At 45.2% G+C, this 17,545-nt stretch overlaps 1 protein-coding gene across 1 annotated transcript; it reads right to left on the bottom strand.

The window, feature by feature from the left end:
* Positions 1-138: 138 nt before the first annotated feature.
* Positions 139-16,177, bottom strand: DIS3L (DIS3 like exosome 3'-5' exoribonuclease). The gene is made up of 17 exons (XM_064722228.1): positions 15,979-16,177; positions 13,229-13,382; positions 12,360-12,488; positions 11,762-11,897; positions 10,880-11,056; positions 9,864-9,942; positions 7,819-7,998; positions 7,107-7,276; positions 6,259-6,420; positions 4,732-4,979; positions 3,894-3,986; positions 2,811-3,344; positions 2,022-2,176; positions 1,754-1,932; positions 1,311-1,456; positions 648-822; positions 139-578 (listed from the first exon to the last, which is right to left on the bottom strand). The coding sequence occupies exons 1-17, from the start codon at positions 16,121-16,123 to the stop codon at positions 267-269; spliced, it is 3,174 nt and encodes a 1,057-aa protein (XP_064578298.1). The 5' UTR covers positions 16,124-16,177; the 3' UTR covers positions 139-266.
* Positions 16,178-17,545: the final 1,368 nt, after the last annotated feature.

Raw genomic sequence — 17,545 nt, 5'->3', positions numbered from 1 at the left:
GCAAAGTAATTTTTGGAATGGTTTTTGAAAGAATTCACAGCACACTGTCTTTAGTCTGAAATATGAGCTTTATCAGGTATAAAATATTTTCATAACACATCTATACTCATAATCAGATAAAAATAATTCTTATTTAAAATAGACACTTAGCTTCTTATTGAAAGGACTCTTGAATATTTAAATAAACTGCTTTTTTAAAGATCCCCAAGCACTTGTGCACAGTGAACAGGAGTGGGGCAGCCCCAGCAGCTGGGGCAGGGCCCAGCTCAGGTCCTGATCTCCTCTGTCACATCCAGCAGCGCCAGCTCCCGGATCTCCTCCAGCAGCTGGTACAGGCTGGGCCCCTTGGTCTGGCAGAACTGCTGTGACTCCTCATCCATCACTTCCAGCCTGGCTGTGTCCTGGGCACGCTGGGCCTCCTCTGCAGACTGGCTGACTTCCTTCACCAGCTCACACTTCACCCCGTGCAGGCTCCTCTGGGCGGCCTCGGTGTCCGCAGTGTGGTGTGGGGCGTTGCTGATGATCTCCAGCTTGATGGTTTCAGCGTGGCAGCGGGAACTCTGCACGAGGATCCTCACCTGCAAAGCAATATTGTTGTTACATTTCTGATGGTGCCATTTCCTTTCCTCCCCTCATGAGATACTCACTGTGATGTGATCGAAAAGGCTCAAGGTCATCGAGTCTCCAGCAGTTGTAGTGGAGGTGATTTTATGCTGAGAGCGATGGAGGGATCCAGGCTTCCACTGGCAGCTCCCAGCCCCTTGGCAGGAGATCACCAAGCCCTCTTTGTTTTTCATGTAGGCTGCACCTTTGATTCCATACCTAGAGCAGAGCACAGAGAAGCTGTTCTAACCATTTTCAGGTCTCTTAGTTTCAAAACCTGCAGGCTGAGATTATAGAAAAACAACAGGAAGGGGCAGGCATGGCAGGCTGATAATGCTGCCTCAGGAACAGGATAGGTGGTGTTAAAGAAACCCAGACATGAGAACAGCATGGAGACAGTGACTGAAGTGTTTTGAGAGCAGCAGAGCAGAAGTGAAATAGTCAGTGATCCATTATCTTAGTGCTGGGTGGGGCCTGGAACGGATCAGTGATGGGAGAAGAGCAGCTTTACAGGTTTTTCCAGCCAGACCATGAGGAGACAGTTCTCCATTTTCAAAGACGCTCCTTGAAGAGCAGCAGCAGCCTGTTCTGTCTGGGGAGGCTCTTGAGCCCGCCCTGTGGGATGCTGGGGATGGCAGATGAGAACGTGGCAGTGCCAGGCTGTGCCCTCCCAGCAGCCCAGGTGTCCCTCCCAGCCCCGGGCTCACCGTGGCACGAAGACCAGCACGCCGTTGGTGCGGATGGAGTAGATGACGCCGTCGGCCACGCAGCGCTCGTCGCTCTCGGCGCTCCTGTCTCGGAAGTACATGCACTGGAAGAGCTCTGTGGATTGCTTCTGAGCACGCTGGGCTGCCTGCCAGCACCCCACACACACACAGAGACAAAAACCTACGTGAATATCTCAACAAGCATCTTTGACTTCCACAGCTGCTTTTTCCCACTATTTATTCTCTTATCTGTCCCCAAGAAAAATTACATCTAAAACAAAATCCTACATGCAGTGCAAGTGAAGTATGAAAACTGATATTTAAAAAAACCCCAAAGCACTACAAATAAAAGTAAAATGATACTTTTAATTCACAAAAGGCACAGTCAGGAGTGGTATCCCATGCCCCAGGGCACCATGGAGACCCCAGGAGGACGCCCTTACCCGGTTCCTGTTATTGATGTGTCTGCACAATTCCTCCAGGTCCTTGTTGCTGATGATGTTGTCCTTCACATCCCCCGTGGTGCCCCTCAGGGTCGCTGCCATCAGGAGCCTGTGCACAACGATGTCAGCGTATCTCCTGATGGGAGAGGTGAAGTGAGTGTACTTCTCCAGGGCCAGCCCTGCCAGGAGAGAGGAGCACAAATGAGCAGTCAAAGCCTCCCCCAACAGTTCAGAAATCACAGGAAAGGCAGGAAAAGTGAGCAGGTACCATAATGATGAAACTGCTCCTCAGGACAAGAGCCAGTTGAGAAGTACAGGGCGTTGGACATGGCGTGGGTGGCCATGGAGCGCAGCAGTTTGTTCACAATGGGATCCGAGGGGTCGTTGGCTCTGTCCAGAGACTCGGCCAAAGCCTTGTTAGACCTGGCAAAAAGGTGTTAATTCCAAAGAAAATTACACTGTCCCTGCTTATAATGGCTCACAGTTAACAGCTGCATAAAACCCACACAGAAGCTGATAGTTATTCATACAAAAATGGCAAGCAGAGCGATATTGAAACTCTAAATGCAGTTTGGTAACAGCTCTGCTCTAAGAAAATGTTTAGAAAAATCCCAGTTTTCACTCAGTTGTCTGCTGCAACTGATGCCCTTCACCATGGCCTTCTCATGTTATCTTGCCCAAGTAATTATGAATTATTTTGAGTCATTTAAAATGACTACATTGCACAGAATTCACTTAATTTAAACCAGTACTCTCTTACACAGGAAATACAGTGCAAACAAGGCCACTGCAGAGCTTGACTACTGCACAGTGACTGAACAAATGTTTTGTCTGGGTATGGCTAAAATTATTCACTCCATTTGGAGTACAGCCAGCAGAATGCAGGCAGCTTCTCCTGGTCAGAACATCATCAGAAAGGTTCTGATAAAACTCCTTTCAAGAACTTCTATGCAGTGTCTCTTAACATTGATACTCAGAGCTGGAATTGTTTAACAATACCATGGCCAAACAGTTAATTGCTTAACTTTAATTGCAGAACTTTAGTAATAAAAGCTACCGTGTGTCTATTGAGAAGCCTTTGGCACTGGCACACTCCCGAAGCTCAGTGAAGAATTCCTGGCGGGGTGGAGGGTGCTGCCGCAGCAGAGCTTGCAGGGGGAAATCCTCGGAAATCCTTTTCGCCACCCAGTGGTTGGCCAGGATCATGCATTCCGCCACGGTCTCGTGCACTTCCAGCGGCTGCTTGGGGATGAGGTCATGGATATTCCGTTTGTCATCCAGCTGCACCCGGATCTCGATGCCCTCCAGCTCCAGCGCGCCGCAGCGGTCCCGCTTGGCCCGGACGTGTCGCGCGATGTCGGTGAGCTTGGATATGGCCCAAACCAGCTCAGCCAGCTTCTTCTGCCTCGCTCCTTCCTCCAGGCCCTTCAGCTCCACGATGTCCCCCACCACACTGGTGTCCCCATCCAGCAGTGCCTGGGCTGTCTCGTACTCCAGCTTGTAGGCAGAGCGGATCAGGGTTCTGCTGTACTGAACCCTCAGCGTCTCCAACGATTCCTTCTCCAGCTCCCACAGGACACTCACAGCGTATCTTAAACACAACACCACACAGCTCTGGAACAGTTCTGGTACACCTAAACTCCCACTGCAAGCACATTCAACTCCTAGAAATTTATAGATTTAATTCTGGTTGTGGAAACATCATTTTTTTTTCCTTCATGAAACCAGTGCTCAGCAACACCACTGAATAACGCACTTGCCTTTCAGTCTCAGGCAACACAACTGAAATGAGCTACACAGCAGTATCTTCTATTCATCTGCTGAAGCAGAGTACCCCTAAGGTATAAGGTCTCCTTTATGTTAAAGCAGAGCTACACTGTGATAGTTATTTTTACCCATTTTTATTTCATTAGTCAGATGCATCCACAATGAACTTCTTTGTACCCTGAATATCCTCATGCCAGCCTTGCATATTCTCATGCCAGCAGCCAACTGAGCCTGTAAATTGATATAAACCGGTCTATAAAATTCACCCTACCTGTGGTAGAACTGAAAGGGAATTTTTAATGTACACAGTTCCTCCAGTAATGATGCAAAGTGACTTGTGGAAGTGTCCCTGCTGAGAACCCCCCAGGCTCACCTGTCCACGCCGCTGAGGAGGGAGCACAGGTCGGCGCTGAGCACCGAGGGCAGCATGTCATAGCGCCGGTCTGCCAGGTAATACGTGGTGGCCCTGCAACAAAACACAGCCACTGCTCTTCCCACCCACAAACACTGCTCCACAGCCTGATGGCAAAAGGTTATTCCCACAGAACACTCACAGGTGCAATACCAAAGTCAGATTATTAAATAGCTGTTTGCACAATACAACCCTGATTATGCCTTCCTTGGTATTTCAGCTGTCATTAAGGGCAGAACCAGGGCTGGACAAAATTTGCTCACTGAAGAAGAGATGACTTAATCAAACCCCTCTGCTGCCTCCACGTTATACTTCTTTGAATCTACAAAGAATACAGTTCATTACGTGATTCAGCAGTTTAAGTTCAAGATACCGGCAATAAAAGAAAAAAGAGAATGAAATATTTGCACTTTAAAAGACAAGATTGAATATTAAAACATAAGCCTGACAAATACCTCTGGAATTAAATTCATGTAAGACTTAATTCCATCTTGTGGGTGTTCATCTCCCTTGGAATGCAAACAAGTGGTTTTTAAAAGTACTATAAGTCACAGATGTTAAATTAGACTACAAAGCAAAGAAGAGTGATTAGGGAAAAATAAACTTGTATAGCTTTCTGGAAAATGTGTCCAAATAAAAGCAGAATGTCATTAGTTACCTAATAGTTTAATTATCTTTAAGTCATCTTTAGTAAGACATGAAAGGTGAAAGCATGTTTCTTTCCTTCCAAAGTTTCCTTAAGGCAGCATCACAAACTTCTGAGCTCCAGAAACTTTCTCATTTCCAGAGAATAACTCACCTTGCTCTGGCCTCAACATCAGTGTAGGAATTGGCAGGCACGAAGTGAGTCACATCTGCAATGTGCACGCCCAGCTCCAGGTTCCCGTTGGGCAGAGTCCTGACAGACAGAGCATCATCCACATCCTCGCAGCCCCTGGGGTCAATGCTGAAAATCAGGTGGGAGTCTCTCAGGTCAAGGCGTTTTTTGGCCTCCTCTGGACTCACTTTCCATGGATTCTTTGGAGAACTCACTGGCATTTCACTCATCTATACAGAAATATTGTTGATGAACATAGATTTATGTATTTTCTACAAAAAGATGCCAACAATTAGATTTAATTAGTTTTTTAATTCTTCTTTTGTTTAATTTTACAAGTCCATTACATATACTTTACACAAAGGGTGGAAAAAATTGAAAAGAATTCTATGTGTATTAGTAACCAATGTTATTACTGTGGTGATACTGCAGCTCTGGCAAATACAACCACTACATATTTGTTTTTTAGTCTTCTTCTTTCTATTAATTGTAGGTATAATCAAAATTGTTACCTATGAAAGCTGGTTCCTCTTCCAGTTGAAAACAAAGTGTTTAATACAATTATTTCAGTAGGATGAGGCCTTTAGGATCAGTAGCATAACCACATACTAAAGGCAGAAAAATCTTAAAAGTCTACCTCAAATTTGAATTAAGAGTTTGTAATCTTCTCCTCACAGCAAAAGGATTATCTTAAAATCACTACTGACTTGAAAATCCATAGTATCAATAGAACCACTGATCCAAGAGATTCCAGAAAAATGAAATAAAATTATAAAAAATGTTCAGCTTTTAAAATGGCCTTTTCAAAAACCCACTGGCAACAAAGATGTTGAGCTGTAAGAGAATCCATCTCTGAGAAAGAAGACGCTGGAAATAATGATCACAGAGACTGTCGGATCTCAAGATCTCAGTCCTGAGATGCTGAGCCTCCGAGACCACCTTGGGGGGCTCGGGAGTCCTGGAATGTTGCCAGAAGTGTCTGGTAGCTGGACTTTAACCCTACACAGGAGACGACAAGGATGAGGGCTTCACAGGGTGAATGGTGAAGGGATTAGCTAATTAGAGGGTGAGAAACAGGGTTTAGGATTTATGTACAGGGGGGTTTGGAGGAGTAAGATGGAGGAATTGGGGTGTGTCCTGTCCTCCTTCTTCTTCCTCTTCTCCTCCATCTTCTTTGGCCACGGTGGCACCTTTGGATTGGTTATTACTAAGAGTACACCGAGTTATAAGAATAGATGGTATTGGGGAAAAATGATAAATATTGTACACGTAACCATGGGTATAAAGATAGGTGGCTGCCCCGGAGGGCAGACAGTGTGCTCATGGCTGACTGCTGAGCAGATCTCTGGTGGCTGAAAGAAAATCTTTTAGATAAACAATTAATAAACATAAAAACCGAAAGAAGAACTGAAGCCTCTTCTCGTCCTTCGATACGCGGGCTGCCCCAAGGCCACCCCGGGCCTTTCCAGGCCCCTCAAACAGCCGAGATAAACCGGACAAGAGACAAACCTGGATTTCTGAGAAAGGGGCAGCACAAATGCTGTTCTCCACCAGAATAGCAGCAATTTCCCCCTCGAGGTCGCCAATCCTGCCCAGCACTCTCACGAAGTGCCCGTTGGGGTACAGCGATGTCGACTCCCAGGAATCGATGCGCACCACGACTCTGTGCTCCTGCAGGGACACAGCTCTGTCACAGCACCTCTGTGCCCCTCAAAAGCACAGCCCCAACACAACCTTACATTCAGCAGGAAAAACCCACAGCAAGTGATATGTAAGTGCTCAGGGCAGCTGGACTGTGGACCAAATTCAGACCTCAAGCTTTGTTGCCTGACAGGAATTGAACACAATCCTTCAAGGCAGAAATTGAACCCTTGTGGAGAGCTTTATTAATAGTTGGTTAGCTGAGAAAGGCCATGCTGACATATTGCCACTGGTCAAGCTGAGAAATCAGCAGTCAGCAAGCTGAAAGGAGATGTCAGCAGCTTGCAATCAGTGGCCTTGCTGCAACATGGAGAAAGGGAGTAGAGATTAGTCCTGAATATCTCCTAAGAATATGTAGAAAGTATCAAAAGTAGGACCATAGGAATGTAAAAGTAGGTGTAGCTGCTGATATGTAACTAACCAATCCTGAGCTCAACTTTTGCAATATGCATGAAGTTAATTACGAACTGTATTTAACCCGCTGTGCTGATCAATAAAATGGGGCCTGTGATGATCAACTGGATGTCCTGGTCTCCTTCCGTCGACAAACCCTCACAGATTCTGTTTTACCATGGTTTTGTCAAGGGAAACATCATTAGAGCTTCTATTGCCCACACAGCTTTGTAGGAACACAGAGAACACTTCAGTTAAATTACCTGTAATGCCTCAGCCTGCTGAGTGCTGATCCGGATTTTGGGAATTCGGTAATCCCAAGGTGTCACAAGGACTTTCTGAGCATTTCTGCCCTGGGACTGGCTCTCTTCTTTAGAGGGGAAAGTGACCACATAATCCCTCCAGTTCTTCTGGATGATTCCAACTACTTTACCTTTAAATCAGGAACATTGTGCATTAAAGAATTAAACAGAAACAAGAAAGCAAATATGTGGGAATGCAGGAGATTCACTGTTTTGTAAAATCAACTGATGTGTCCCCAAATCTGTTACAACTGCCAACAACATATGGTGTGCAGACAATACAGTGTGTCATAAACTACTGTTGGCACAGGCAGATTTTAATGAGCTTGTATTTATGTGGAGACTAACTCATTGTATAGATTTCAACTGATACACAACATCAATTATTCAGAGATTCCCATTGCTGCTGAAATGTGGCCAGTTCTAGTAATACAGAGAATTTTTAATAGCACAGAGCAAAACAAAACATGATTTCCCTACAAAAAGAAAATTAACCTCTTGTAACTTTTAGCTCTGACCTCAACAAACTTCTAAGATGCAGCTCCAGCTGCAGAGTAACCATTTCAAACAAGACTCTAAGTTCCCGTGAATGTCCCAAGGGGATACTTTTTCACCTAACAATTTTTTTTCCCATTATTTATCAGCAGGGAATTCAAAGGATGCTCCTCCTTACCTGTGGGCATCGGATCACCCGTGGTGTCTGCAGGTGCTTTGTCCTCAGTCTCATTTTCACAGAGGGCAACAGTCCTTCCCTTCCATTCATGCACAGGCAGCAACTCAACCACAACCACGTCCCCGTGGATTGCACGGTTCCGAGCCTTGGTCCCATAAATAAGGATGTCACTCTGAAGTTCTGTATTTAAAATAAAAGGAAACAGAACCATAATCTTCTAAAAAAATTCAAATCCGTCCATTCTTGGCAGCATTCTGCTGAAATAACAGAAAATGACTTTTCCAAAATTATTTCTTCTAAATAGGACTACTATCAAGAAATTAATATTGCAAGGAAATGAAAACTTTTTCCTCTTTTTTGTTTGTTTTTTTTTTTTAATGATCTTTTAAGGAATTCTGTGAGTGAACTTTTGGATAAAAAGCAGCACAGGCTGGGATAAGTTCATTGTTCTTAGGCAGCAGCTATAAAAACATCACAGTTAAATTGTGAAAGCCACTGCCACAGGATTCTGGGGAGGATTTAGAATAAAACAAGCTTTTAAAAAATAATGAGTGTATTGAGCACTGGTATGACTGCAGGGTCTGTCACAGGAACATTTGAAAGTAGCTATTAGTGAGAGCTGGGCCAGTCTGTCTGTGCAAGGGCAATGGACTGTTCCTTCAAAGGTGCTGATGCCAGAGAGACAATCCTGGATCACTTTGGATCAGCTTGATCCAAAAGGCAATTTTCCAGTTATGTTCACAAAGACCAGCTTCCTAATCCTGCCAACATCTATGCAAACCCTTACTGCAGTCAAAGGAGTGCCCACCTGAGGCTAGAGCAAAGCACAGGGACAATCTGCACCAGCAGCTCCCTTCAGAGAGATGCAGGCAAACAGGACAAGAGGCCAGAATTTGGCCAAAGGGGGTTGTGGGATCTCAGCACCTCAGGACTGAGGTGTCACCGAGAGCACCCTTGGGGGGCTCGGGAGTCCTGGAATGTTCCAGAAGTGTCTGGTGGCTGGACTTTGATCCTACACAGGAGACGACACCTGTATGAGGACAGGAGGGTTTCACCGGGGTGAATGGTGAAGGGATTGGTTAATTAGAGAGTGAGACACAGGGTTTAGGATTTCTGTACAGGGGGGTTTAGAGAAGTAAGATGGAGGAATTGGGGCGTGTCCTGTCCTTCTTCTTCTTCTCCTCCATCTTCTTTGGCCATGGTGGCACCTTTGGATTGGTTATTACTGAAAGTGCACCCAGCAATATGAATAAATGGTATTGGGGAAAAATGATAAATATTGTATATGTCACAATGGGTATAAAGATAGGTGTCTGTACGGAGGGCAGACAGTGTGCTCATGGCTGGCTGCTGAGCAGATCTTTGTTAGGCTGAAAGAACATCTTTTAGATAAACAATTAATAAACATAAAACCAGAAAGAAGAACTGAAGCCTCTTCTCGTCCTTTGATACGCGGGGCTGCCCCAAGGCCACTCCGGGCCTTTCCAGGCCCTCCAAACAGCCGAGATAATCGGACAGGTTTAGAGTAGTAAGATGGAGGAATTGGGGCGTGTCCTGTCCTTCTTCTTCTTCTCCTCCATCTTCTGTGGTGATGGTGGCACTTTGGGATTGGTTGTTACTAAAAGTGCACTGGGCAATAAGGGTGAAAGGTATTGGGGAAAAATGATAAATATTGTACACGTAACTTTGGGTATAAAGATAGGTGACTGTCCGGAGGGCAGCACAGTGTGCTCATGGCTGGCTGCTGAGCAGAGCTCTGTCGGGCCCAGAGAAAATCTTTTAGATAAACAATTAATAAACACCGAGACCGAGAAAAGAACTGAAGCCTCTTCTGTTCCTTTGATACGCGGGCTGCCCCAAGGCCACCCCGGGCCTTTCTAGGCCATCCAAACAGCCGAAAACCGGACAGGGGGTAGGAAAGAGGAAGGAGTTCTCCTCACAAGTTCCACCCTCTGTTTAATCTTCAGCCTCCTTTCTGGCCATGGAAACCACACAGGCACTGCAGTGCTGAGCCCTCACCCCCTGGATAACTGAGCACCCCTCACCTGTGTCTTTGCTGCCAACCCCCTGAAGCCGCACAAAAGCTTCCAGCTGTGCTCGGTGCTTATTGACATTCAGGGCACCCTGGAAGAGACCAACAAACCAAGCAATGGGTGAAACACCCTAAAAACAGACAACTTGAAAGGATAACACTTCGGGGGTTACAATTATTTTTGCATGAATTAGTTTTTATTGATCCATAGGTTATTTTGAACACAGCTGTTCTCTCTGTAGGGGGGAAGGCAGGGTGTAGGACTTTAGGTACTCACTTCTGGCAAAGTAAATTCTTTAAAATGCTGAATTTATTTGTAAGATGGTAAATGGCATTTTACTCCAAGCATAGGCAGTGTAAGATTACTTTTGCTGTCTGCCTTAGCAGAGAATCTGGCATTATTTCAACAGGAAAGAAAAGCTTCAGTCTTTCTGTTCATATTTTATTCCTGCCTCTGCTGAAATTGCCAAGAAAGGAAAAAAATCACTGCCTCTAATTCTTTAAATTATTTTTAAAAGAAGGACACTTGTCTACCAACAATCCATATAAAGGCCCTGAACAGCCATAAACCTGTAAATTAATTTCATTGACTGGGAGATCTCTGTGCAAATGAAGTTAGAACTGCTGCCTTTGTGCAGCACTATTTATATTTAAGAACAAGGTCTCTCTGCTTCAAATCACACCTGGTCTCTCAATTTACAGCTACATCACATATCAAGTTAAAGAAAAAAACAGCAAATTTCAAATCCTCAATAGCCAAATCTTACTTTAACTTCTCCAAGACAAAAAAAAACCAAACCACATGTCACAATACAGCGTAGGGGAAATATTTTGAGAATCCTAAGAATTCTAATCCCTTCCATCCTCTTGATTTCTGTTTTCTTTCCCTCTTCCCACCACAGCCATATTTCTTTCTCTAATCACATTTCTTTCTCTAATCTAATCTGAAATCCGTTGTATTTCAGGCAACTCAAGGGATCAAGCACAAAGACTGCATTGTTGTGTGTATGTTCCCCATGGAACAAATACCTGCAGGTATCTCCCAGACTTGATCCCAGCCTCCAGCACTTCCACAGGTAAGTGCTCAGGATATTCCTTGCCATGGTTCTCTTGGCTTTCGCTCTCCCGCTCACGCCGAGCTTGGACTATGGAGTCAAAGAGCTCGTGGGCAGCCTTCAGGTCAGGCCAGAAGTTATCCAAGTAATGCTGGAGGCACAAATAGAAATAAACAGAAAAGTACTCTGAGATCTCTGTTCTCTCAATAATACATTTGGAAAGCCCATCATGGACAGGATCTGTCTCACACTGTACCCAAAGGTAATGATGAGTCTGCTCTAAACCCCACAGATCTGTGCCAGGTTCAGCCTAATCCACTGCTAAATACAACAGAGGTCAACCAGTTTGGTGCAGCTTTTACTCAACATCCTTTCACAGCAGAACATGAACATCCCATGCCCAGATCCCACTGAGTACCAGTGGTGTCAGAGATGGACACCAAAATGAAGAATGAATTATGTTAGACATCATTGTCTCCTCAGCAGCCCAGGCAAGAACACTGTCAGTGGTATTTAGGCTACAGCTGCTGAGGGACTGCTTGTATTCCAGATTTAGGCAGCTGCCTGAGGGAACTGATCACTGCTCATCAATGGAAAATTCCTTAAAAACAAGGAAAAGGTCTCCTGAGAAAGATGACCTCTATCCTCAGAGCTGCTCTTTATCTTTCCAGCTCTCTGCTTTTTTTCTGAGATTCCCACAAGTGACGTATTTGCTTGCTTTGATAAATGGAGATATGAGCTACCTTGCAGTTTTCTTGAATGTGAACTCTGGCATGATTTGCAATATATTTTAATGTACTTGCTTCATCATTTTGATGCAGCATAAAGGAAACCTTTTATTTTTCTGGCACGTTACCTTGAAGGAAATCACAAACACTCCTTCTGTTTCATTTCCGTACTGCCTGATAGCATCTTCATCTTCTGTTACCATAACAACTGGCATCTGACCCAGGCAGTGATTGTGATACCAGGCTGCTGCATTGTAAATATTCCTAGAAAAGCAAAGTTTGAAATAAGACTTCTGGCACAGCTCATTTGCTACTTGTGAGATTTTGCTGGCTTTGTATAAACGAGATTTTGATTTAACACTCAGACTTTTCAGAGATATTCACCAAGCTACAGAAATGTTTTTCTGCAAAAATGTTCCTGTATCGTTCTTAAGCCCCACAAGAAGAGAGGAGAATGGAATGTTTCCTCCTGCAATGAATTGGAAACATTCATGTGACTTTACACTGATCCAGCCTTTTCTTTAGCATTATTGCATTTAATTTAATTACATTTTGTCTATTTCCCTAAGAAAACAATGCTGATACTTCTATAATCACAAAGCACAATGCAGACTTGCAGTGCCTGTGAACTGCTGCAGAGCTAAGCAGAGCAGGAGCATGAATGAACTCTCACATTCCTAAAATCATGGTGCTGTGCAATGTGACACTGCAGAGGCTCAAACAAACCTGGTCTGCCACTTCTCCATGGATTCTCCCTTCTCCCTGGGCAGGTAGCAGTGCTGGTGGAATTCATTAGCAAACACAGTGCAGTCGTGACGGGGATCCTTCAATAGATTCCGTAACTTGTTGTACTGCCTGCAATGAAAAAACATAAATATATTCTTGTGCCTGCTTTGGATAATGCTATTTTAGCTCCACATGAAAATACAGCTGAAAAACTCCAGGAAAATTACTGTCATGCACAGAGAAGTGCACTCATTAAATTATACCACTGATGATAAATCCTAAACCATCACCTGCAAGCAAACTTTATTAAGTTCCATCAGCAACACTTCTGATTTTAAACATACTTGTTTTCCACTGAGCCCCACAAAACATCCTAAGTGCTCAGGAACTTGTTTTGTTTGTCACTTTTGGGGCAAGTGCTATTACTTTAAAAGCCTTCATGCTTTAGAAATATGGGAAGGCCCTGAGAGCAAATATTACTCTGAAATGCTATGGCAATGGCCAGGTTAGTGTCTGGTGAGATAAATATCATACAATATTAATTGCTCCCCAAAGACAAATGCTCAATAGAGCAAACCAAAACCTGTCCATAATCTAGCTCTGGGCACATAATAAATCATTACTGCAAAGTCTAATGAATTCCTGCCACCAGCCATTTGATTAGTTAATAATGCTGCAGGTTTCATATTGCTCCTATCAAGTGAAAACTATGCCAGGCATTGATATCCATGGATCACAAAGGATCCCAGTCCTTCTCCTTCTGTAAAACTACATTAAGACACTTGAAAGGCCTAAAAAAATTATATATTTTATAAATCAGTATTTTTACTTCAATCTAAATAAAAAAGAAGTTCTTCTGGGATAAATACCTGCGTCCTTTCTGATGCTGCACAGCCTGACAAGCTGTTTGCATGAAAATAATTCCTTTCAGCTCTGGGAACTCCAGAATCTCCAGGTACTCCTGAACAACCTTGCAGTCGGGGACAACATAGTGTGTGACATCATCTGATAACAATTTGCCATCTAGAAGATAATGCAGAGTTTCAAGCCTCAAACTTTCAGTTGAAATAATGGTTTCTTGAAAATATTTCCTGATATAAGAAAATTAGAGTTGTGTCTCCTCAAATGGGAACATTTCTTTTTCTGATGAACAAAATTACACATATTATGCTTTAATTCTGTGGTCCATAAATTTGTGACAAAACCCTTTTGCATCCACTGATGCCAAAATTTAGTGCAAATTCTATCCAGAGGAATGAAAATATCCACTTTCATTATGAAAAGGCTATCACTCAAAAGAGCGAAGGTTACAGCTCTTTCTCTGCTTCCATATTAAAAAGGGACTATACATCTGGCACAGAAAATCTTTTCATGGAATTTCTAAAGGCTGTAGAATTCTGAGCAGTTCCTTTACCCTGCTCCCACAGCCCTCTCTGTTCAAACACACCATTTACAGCAGGCTCTTTACATAAAAGAGCACAGGTAAGGGTGCCTGTAGACAAAACCACTGCTACTGCAAAGAAAATATGTTTTTAATCCTAAACTATCAACCATCAGTGTTAATTTTCTTTATGCAGACTGTAGCCCTTAGGAATATGCCATCAAAATACCAGACACAACACATCACAGGTGACATCTTAAAAAGTACCTCAAAATTCAAGAGTTTAATTGCTTTTGGTATTTCAAAGATTACCCAAAAGCTTTCAGATGGGAGGGGATCTCCACTGTATTTTTTCTTAATACCCATTTACTATTTATTATAAACACTGAACTCACCACAGTGCAGGCAAATTATACAGAATATATCATATAGATCTTGACAAGTCAGGTTACTTTTATTATTCCTTAGAAGCTGACAGGGGACAATCTCTGAGCTGTGAGCACAAGTGTGAATCCAGCCAGCACAGTTGTGCACGCAGCAACTTGGCCTCATCTCACACTGAAGGCTGATAATGGATGATGGCAGCAGATATACAAGAAAGCTAATATTTATTCATAATTCAGAAGAGCATTAGAAGTGAAATGTCACTGGAAGATTTAGGAGCTGTGCCACAGGAAGCCATCCTTGCCTAACCCATCCATCTAGAGCAGAATGACTCCAGGCAGGCACAGCTCACCCCTACAAGCACCTGCTGATGGGATTTTTGCAGGCAGTCTCTCACAGGGCATGAAATAGATTTGCTCAGCACACTGTGTAGAGTCAGGAAGGAAAACAAATATTTCCCTCACATCTGGGTTACCTTGAATAATCACATAGGGACATACTCTGACAGTCACCTGTAGAACAATTTATATTTAAGTACAAAATAGGGGGAGTTAGGCACAGCAGGAAAGGTTAAGGGTTTTTTCTGATATGTGCCTTTAATTTATCCTTGAGGAATTCACAACCAATGCAGTATTTTAGGGAGCAGTAACTATCACTAGTCCTGATCTCCTATACAGCAGTAATACACTATAATAATCTAAGTAATACACCTTCTGCCCTCAATTGCAACCTAAATCAAAAGTGAAAACATCTATGCCAATCATAGTTCCAAAGGAAGAAAAAAAAACTGTCACAATTCTCAACCTTTTCTTTCAGGCAAGCCATTTGGTCGATTTCAACAGGTTGGATATTATGTTTGTTATTTACCAGTCATTTTCCTGCATCAAATAAATTGTGCTATTGAACAACAACAGCAACAAACGCAACTGAAATATCAACCACAGCTCTGGTGATGATCTACGATGCACATAACAGCACCACAGTACGTAAAAACAACAACAAATGCAGACATCAGAGCCTGGCAGCCTTCCCGTGTCTGAAATGCCCTGATATAACACAGGCAATTACATTTAATTACTGAACAGAAATAGCTGCCGATGCAGAATTACAATGGCTTCAAGATAATGGCTTGGCCCCATTGTAATACTTAACAGGTATGTATAGAATTTAACTCATGCTATAAACCACCACCCTGCAGAAATTAATTCATTTTAAAGGATCTTTTAAAACAAGAGATGTGTAAAAATTGAACAATCCTTTAGCCTTTTATCACTGCCAGTAAACTGTTCACAGTTAAACCCTCTAACAATCAACTCCTCGATTCCTTCGGCTCTTAACGCCTCGTTGATTTCTCAGGATCCTGCTTTAAAGGAAAACCATTGGTATAGCCGTGATTTGTTCAGCACCATCCGGACACCCCAGGATGGGGATCATCCCTTTCCCTTCAGGGACAACCCTTGCCCGAGGATGATTCTCGGTCCTCAGGGGTTCCCCCAGTTCAGGGATTCCCCCCAGCTCAGGGGTCAGCTCTGTCCAGAGATTCCCCCAGATAAGGGATCACCCTCTTCCCTCAGGGATCACCCCAGTTCAGGGATCGCCCTCTGTCCTCAGGGGTTCTCCCAGCTCAGGGATCACTCCAGTTCAGGGACTGTCCCAGCTCAGGGGTCAGCTCTGCCCAGGGATCCCCCCAGATCAGGGATCACCCCAGCCCAGGGGTCACTTTGTCCCCAGCTCTGCCCCTGCACCCGCGGCCCCGGGGACGCCGCCCACCGCCCCAGCCCGGCCCGCGGGCGATCCCGGCTCTGTCAGTGCTCGCCCCCGGCTCCCCCCAGACCCCTCACGGCGGAGCCTCACCGCGGGCGCAGGCGGCGCGGCACTGGGCGCTGCGGCACAGGGCGCTGCGGCACGGCACGTCGGGGCGCAGGTAGTGCTCCCGCACCACCCGCACGGCGCGGCCCTGCTGCCCCCGCAGCTGCAGCACCTTCTCCGTGCGGAGCATCGGGGCGGCGGGGACCGGCCGGCAATGGCGGGGACCGGCGGCCCTGAGGCCGCGACTGCCGGGGCGCCTGCGCGGGGCGGGGCGCGGGGTCACAGCGCGGGGATCGGCTTCAACCGAGGGGCGGGAAGAGAGCGAGTGGGGCGGTCTGAGGGAACCGGGCGGGATCGAGCTGAGGGAACCGGGGTGGTCTGAGAGAACCGGGCGAGATGGAGCTGAGGGGAGTGGGGGGAGTCTGAGGGAACCGGGCGGGAACGAGCTGAGGGAACGCGAGCTGAGGGAGCTAGAAGTGGAGCTGAGGGACAGCGGGAACGAGCTGAGGGACGGGCGGGAGCGAGCTGAGAGGACCGGGACGATCTGAGGGGACCGGAGCGGCTGAGGGACGGGCGGGACCGAGCTGAAGGGACTGGAACCAGAGCTGAGGGTCAGACGGGGACAAGCTGAGGGACAGCGAGGACGAGCTGAGGGAACTGGAACCGGAGCTGAGGGAACCGGCCGGCTGAGGGAACCAGCGCGCCCCTCAGGGGCGGGCGGGAGAGGGCTGAGGGGAGCCCGACCAGTGCAAGCCCTGAGGGAGCCCAGGCTTGTGTGGCTTGGCTGGGCGAGCACAGAGGGCCGATTCCCTTCAAGTGGGGAATGCAGTTGTGTGAACCTCCATGGTCTTTCACGGCATCTTCCAGGAGAAATTCCAGGTCCGTTTGTCACCCCTAATTTTGTGTGCTCACATGCCAGAGCGCTCCGGGAGGTGGGGATCAGGGCAAGGGTATGTAAGGAAAGCAGGCAAGCCCTAATGACAACTTATTTCACAGTAATCACCAATATTGTCCTTCACATTTACAGACGGAAGATAAAGGCACTGACAGATGAAGTCTAGTCCAAGACGAACTAGAAAAGCAGTGGAAGGTCAGGAGTCCAAAGCAGTGTCTCTGCGTCTGAGTCAGTGCTCTGTGTCTGTAATGCTGCTAGTGTGGCATTTTGGGAATGATTGTTTTGACTCTTAGATAAGCATTCATACTTTCTCAAATGATAATTGCCTACACCATAACTTCACTTGAACATAAATACATGGTGAGAGCTGTGTAGTGTTTGTCCTTAGGAGGGAAAAAACCACTGGGAAAGAGCCAAGGCAGTATGTCACTGTATGTTCCTGTTTATTCTACTTCTTATTTTTCACATGTTTTATAAAATGTGTATCTCCAATGACTAATACTTCTAAGTAACCAATTTGTGCCAGTAAATGGAAGCGCCATCTGTAAGAAGCTGATTTGCAGAAGCCAAGTTCTCAAACATCTGAGGAGGAGGAGGTGTTATAACTTAGTGAGAGACGACCAAAGTGTAGACTTGGGTTTGGGAGTCAGGATGATTTCAGATATATTATGTAAGCAGGATGTGAAGGGAAAAGGAGAGCAAAATGCTGGAGCTCTT

The sequence above is a fragment of the Zonotrichia leucophrys genome, chromosome 10 (assembly GCF_028769735.1).
Source record: "Zonotrichia leucophrys gambelii isolate GWCS_2022_RI chromosome 10, RI_Zleu_2.0, whole genome shotgun sequence".
NCBI classification, from domain to species: domain Eukaryota; kingdom Metazoa; phylum Chordata; class Aves; order Passeriformes; family Passerellidae; genus Zonotrichia; species Zonotrichia leucophrys.
Note: the sequence above shows the minus strand (reverse complement) of the source record. Positions and strands in the feature narration are given on the sequence as shown.

Bases quoted from the DNA above. Each gene is read 5' to 3' on its own strand.
- DIS3L (XM_064722228.1), bottom strand. From the start codon at position 16,123: ATGCTCCGCACGGAGAAGGTGCTGCAGCTGCGGGGGCAGCAGGGCCGC. The intron at 7,999-9,863 runs GTGAGGGGTGCT...TTTTAAATACAG, and splicing joins GGTTGGCAGCAAAGACACAG to AACTTCAGAGTGACATCCTT. The intron at 579-647 runs GTGAGTATCTCA...ATTGCTTTGCAG, and splicing joins GCCTTTTCGATCACATCACA to GTGAGGATCCTCGTGCAGAG.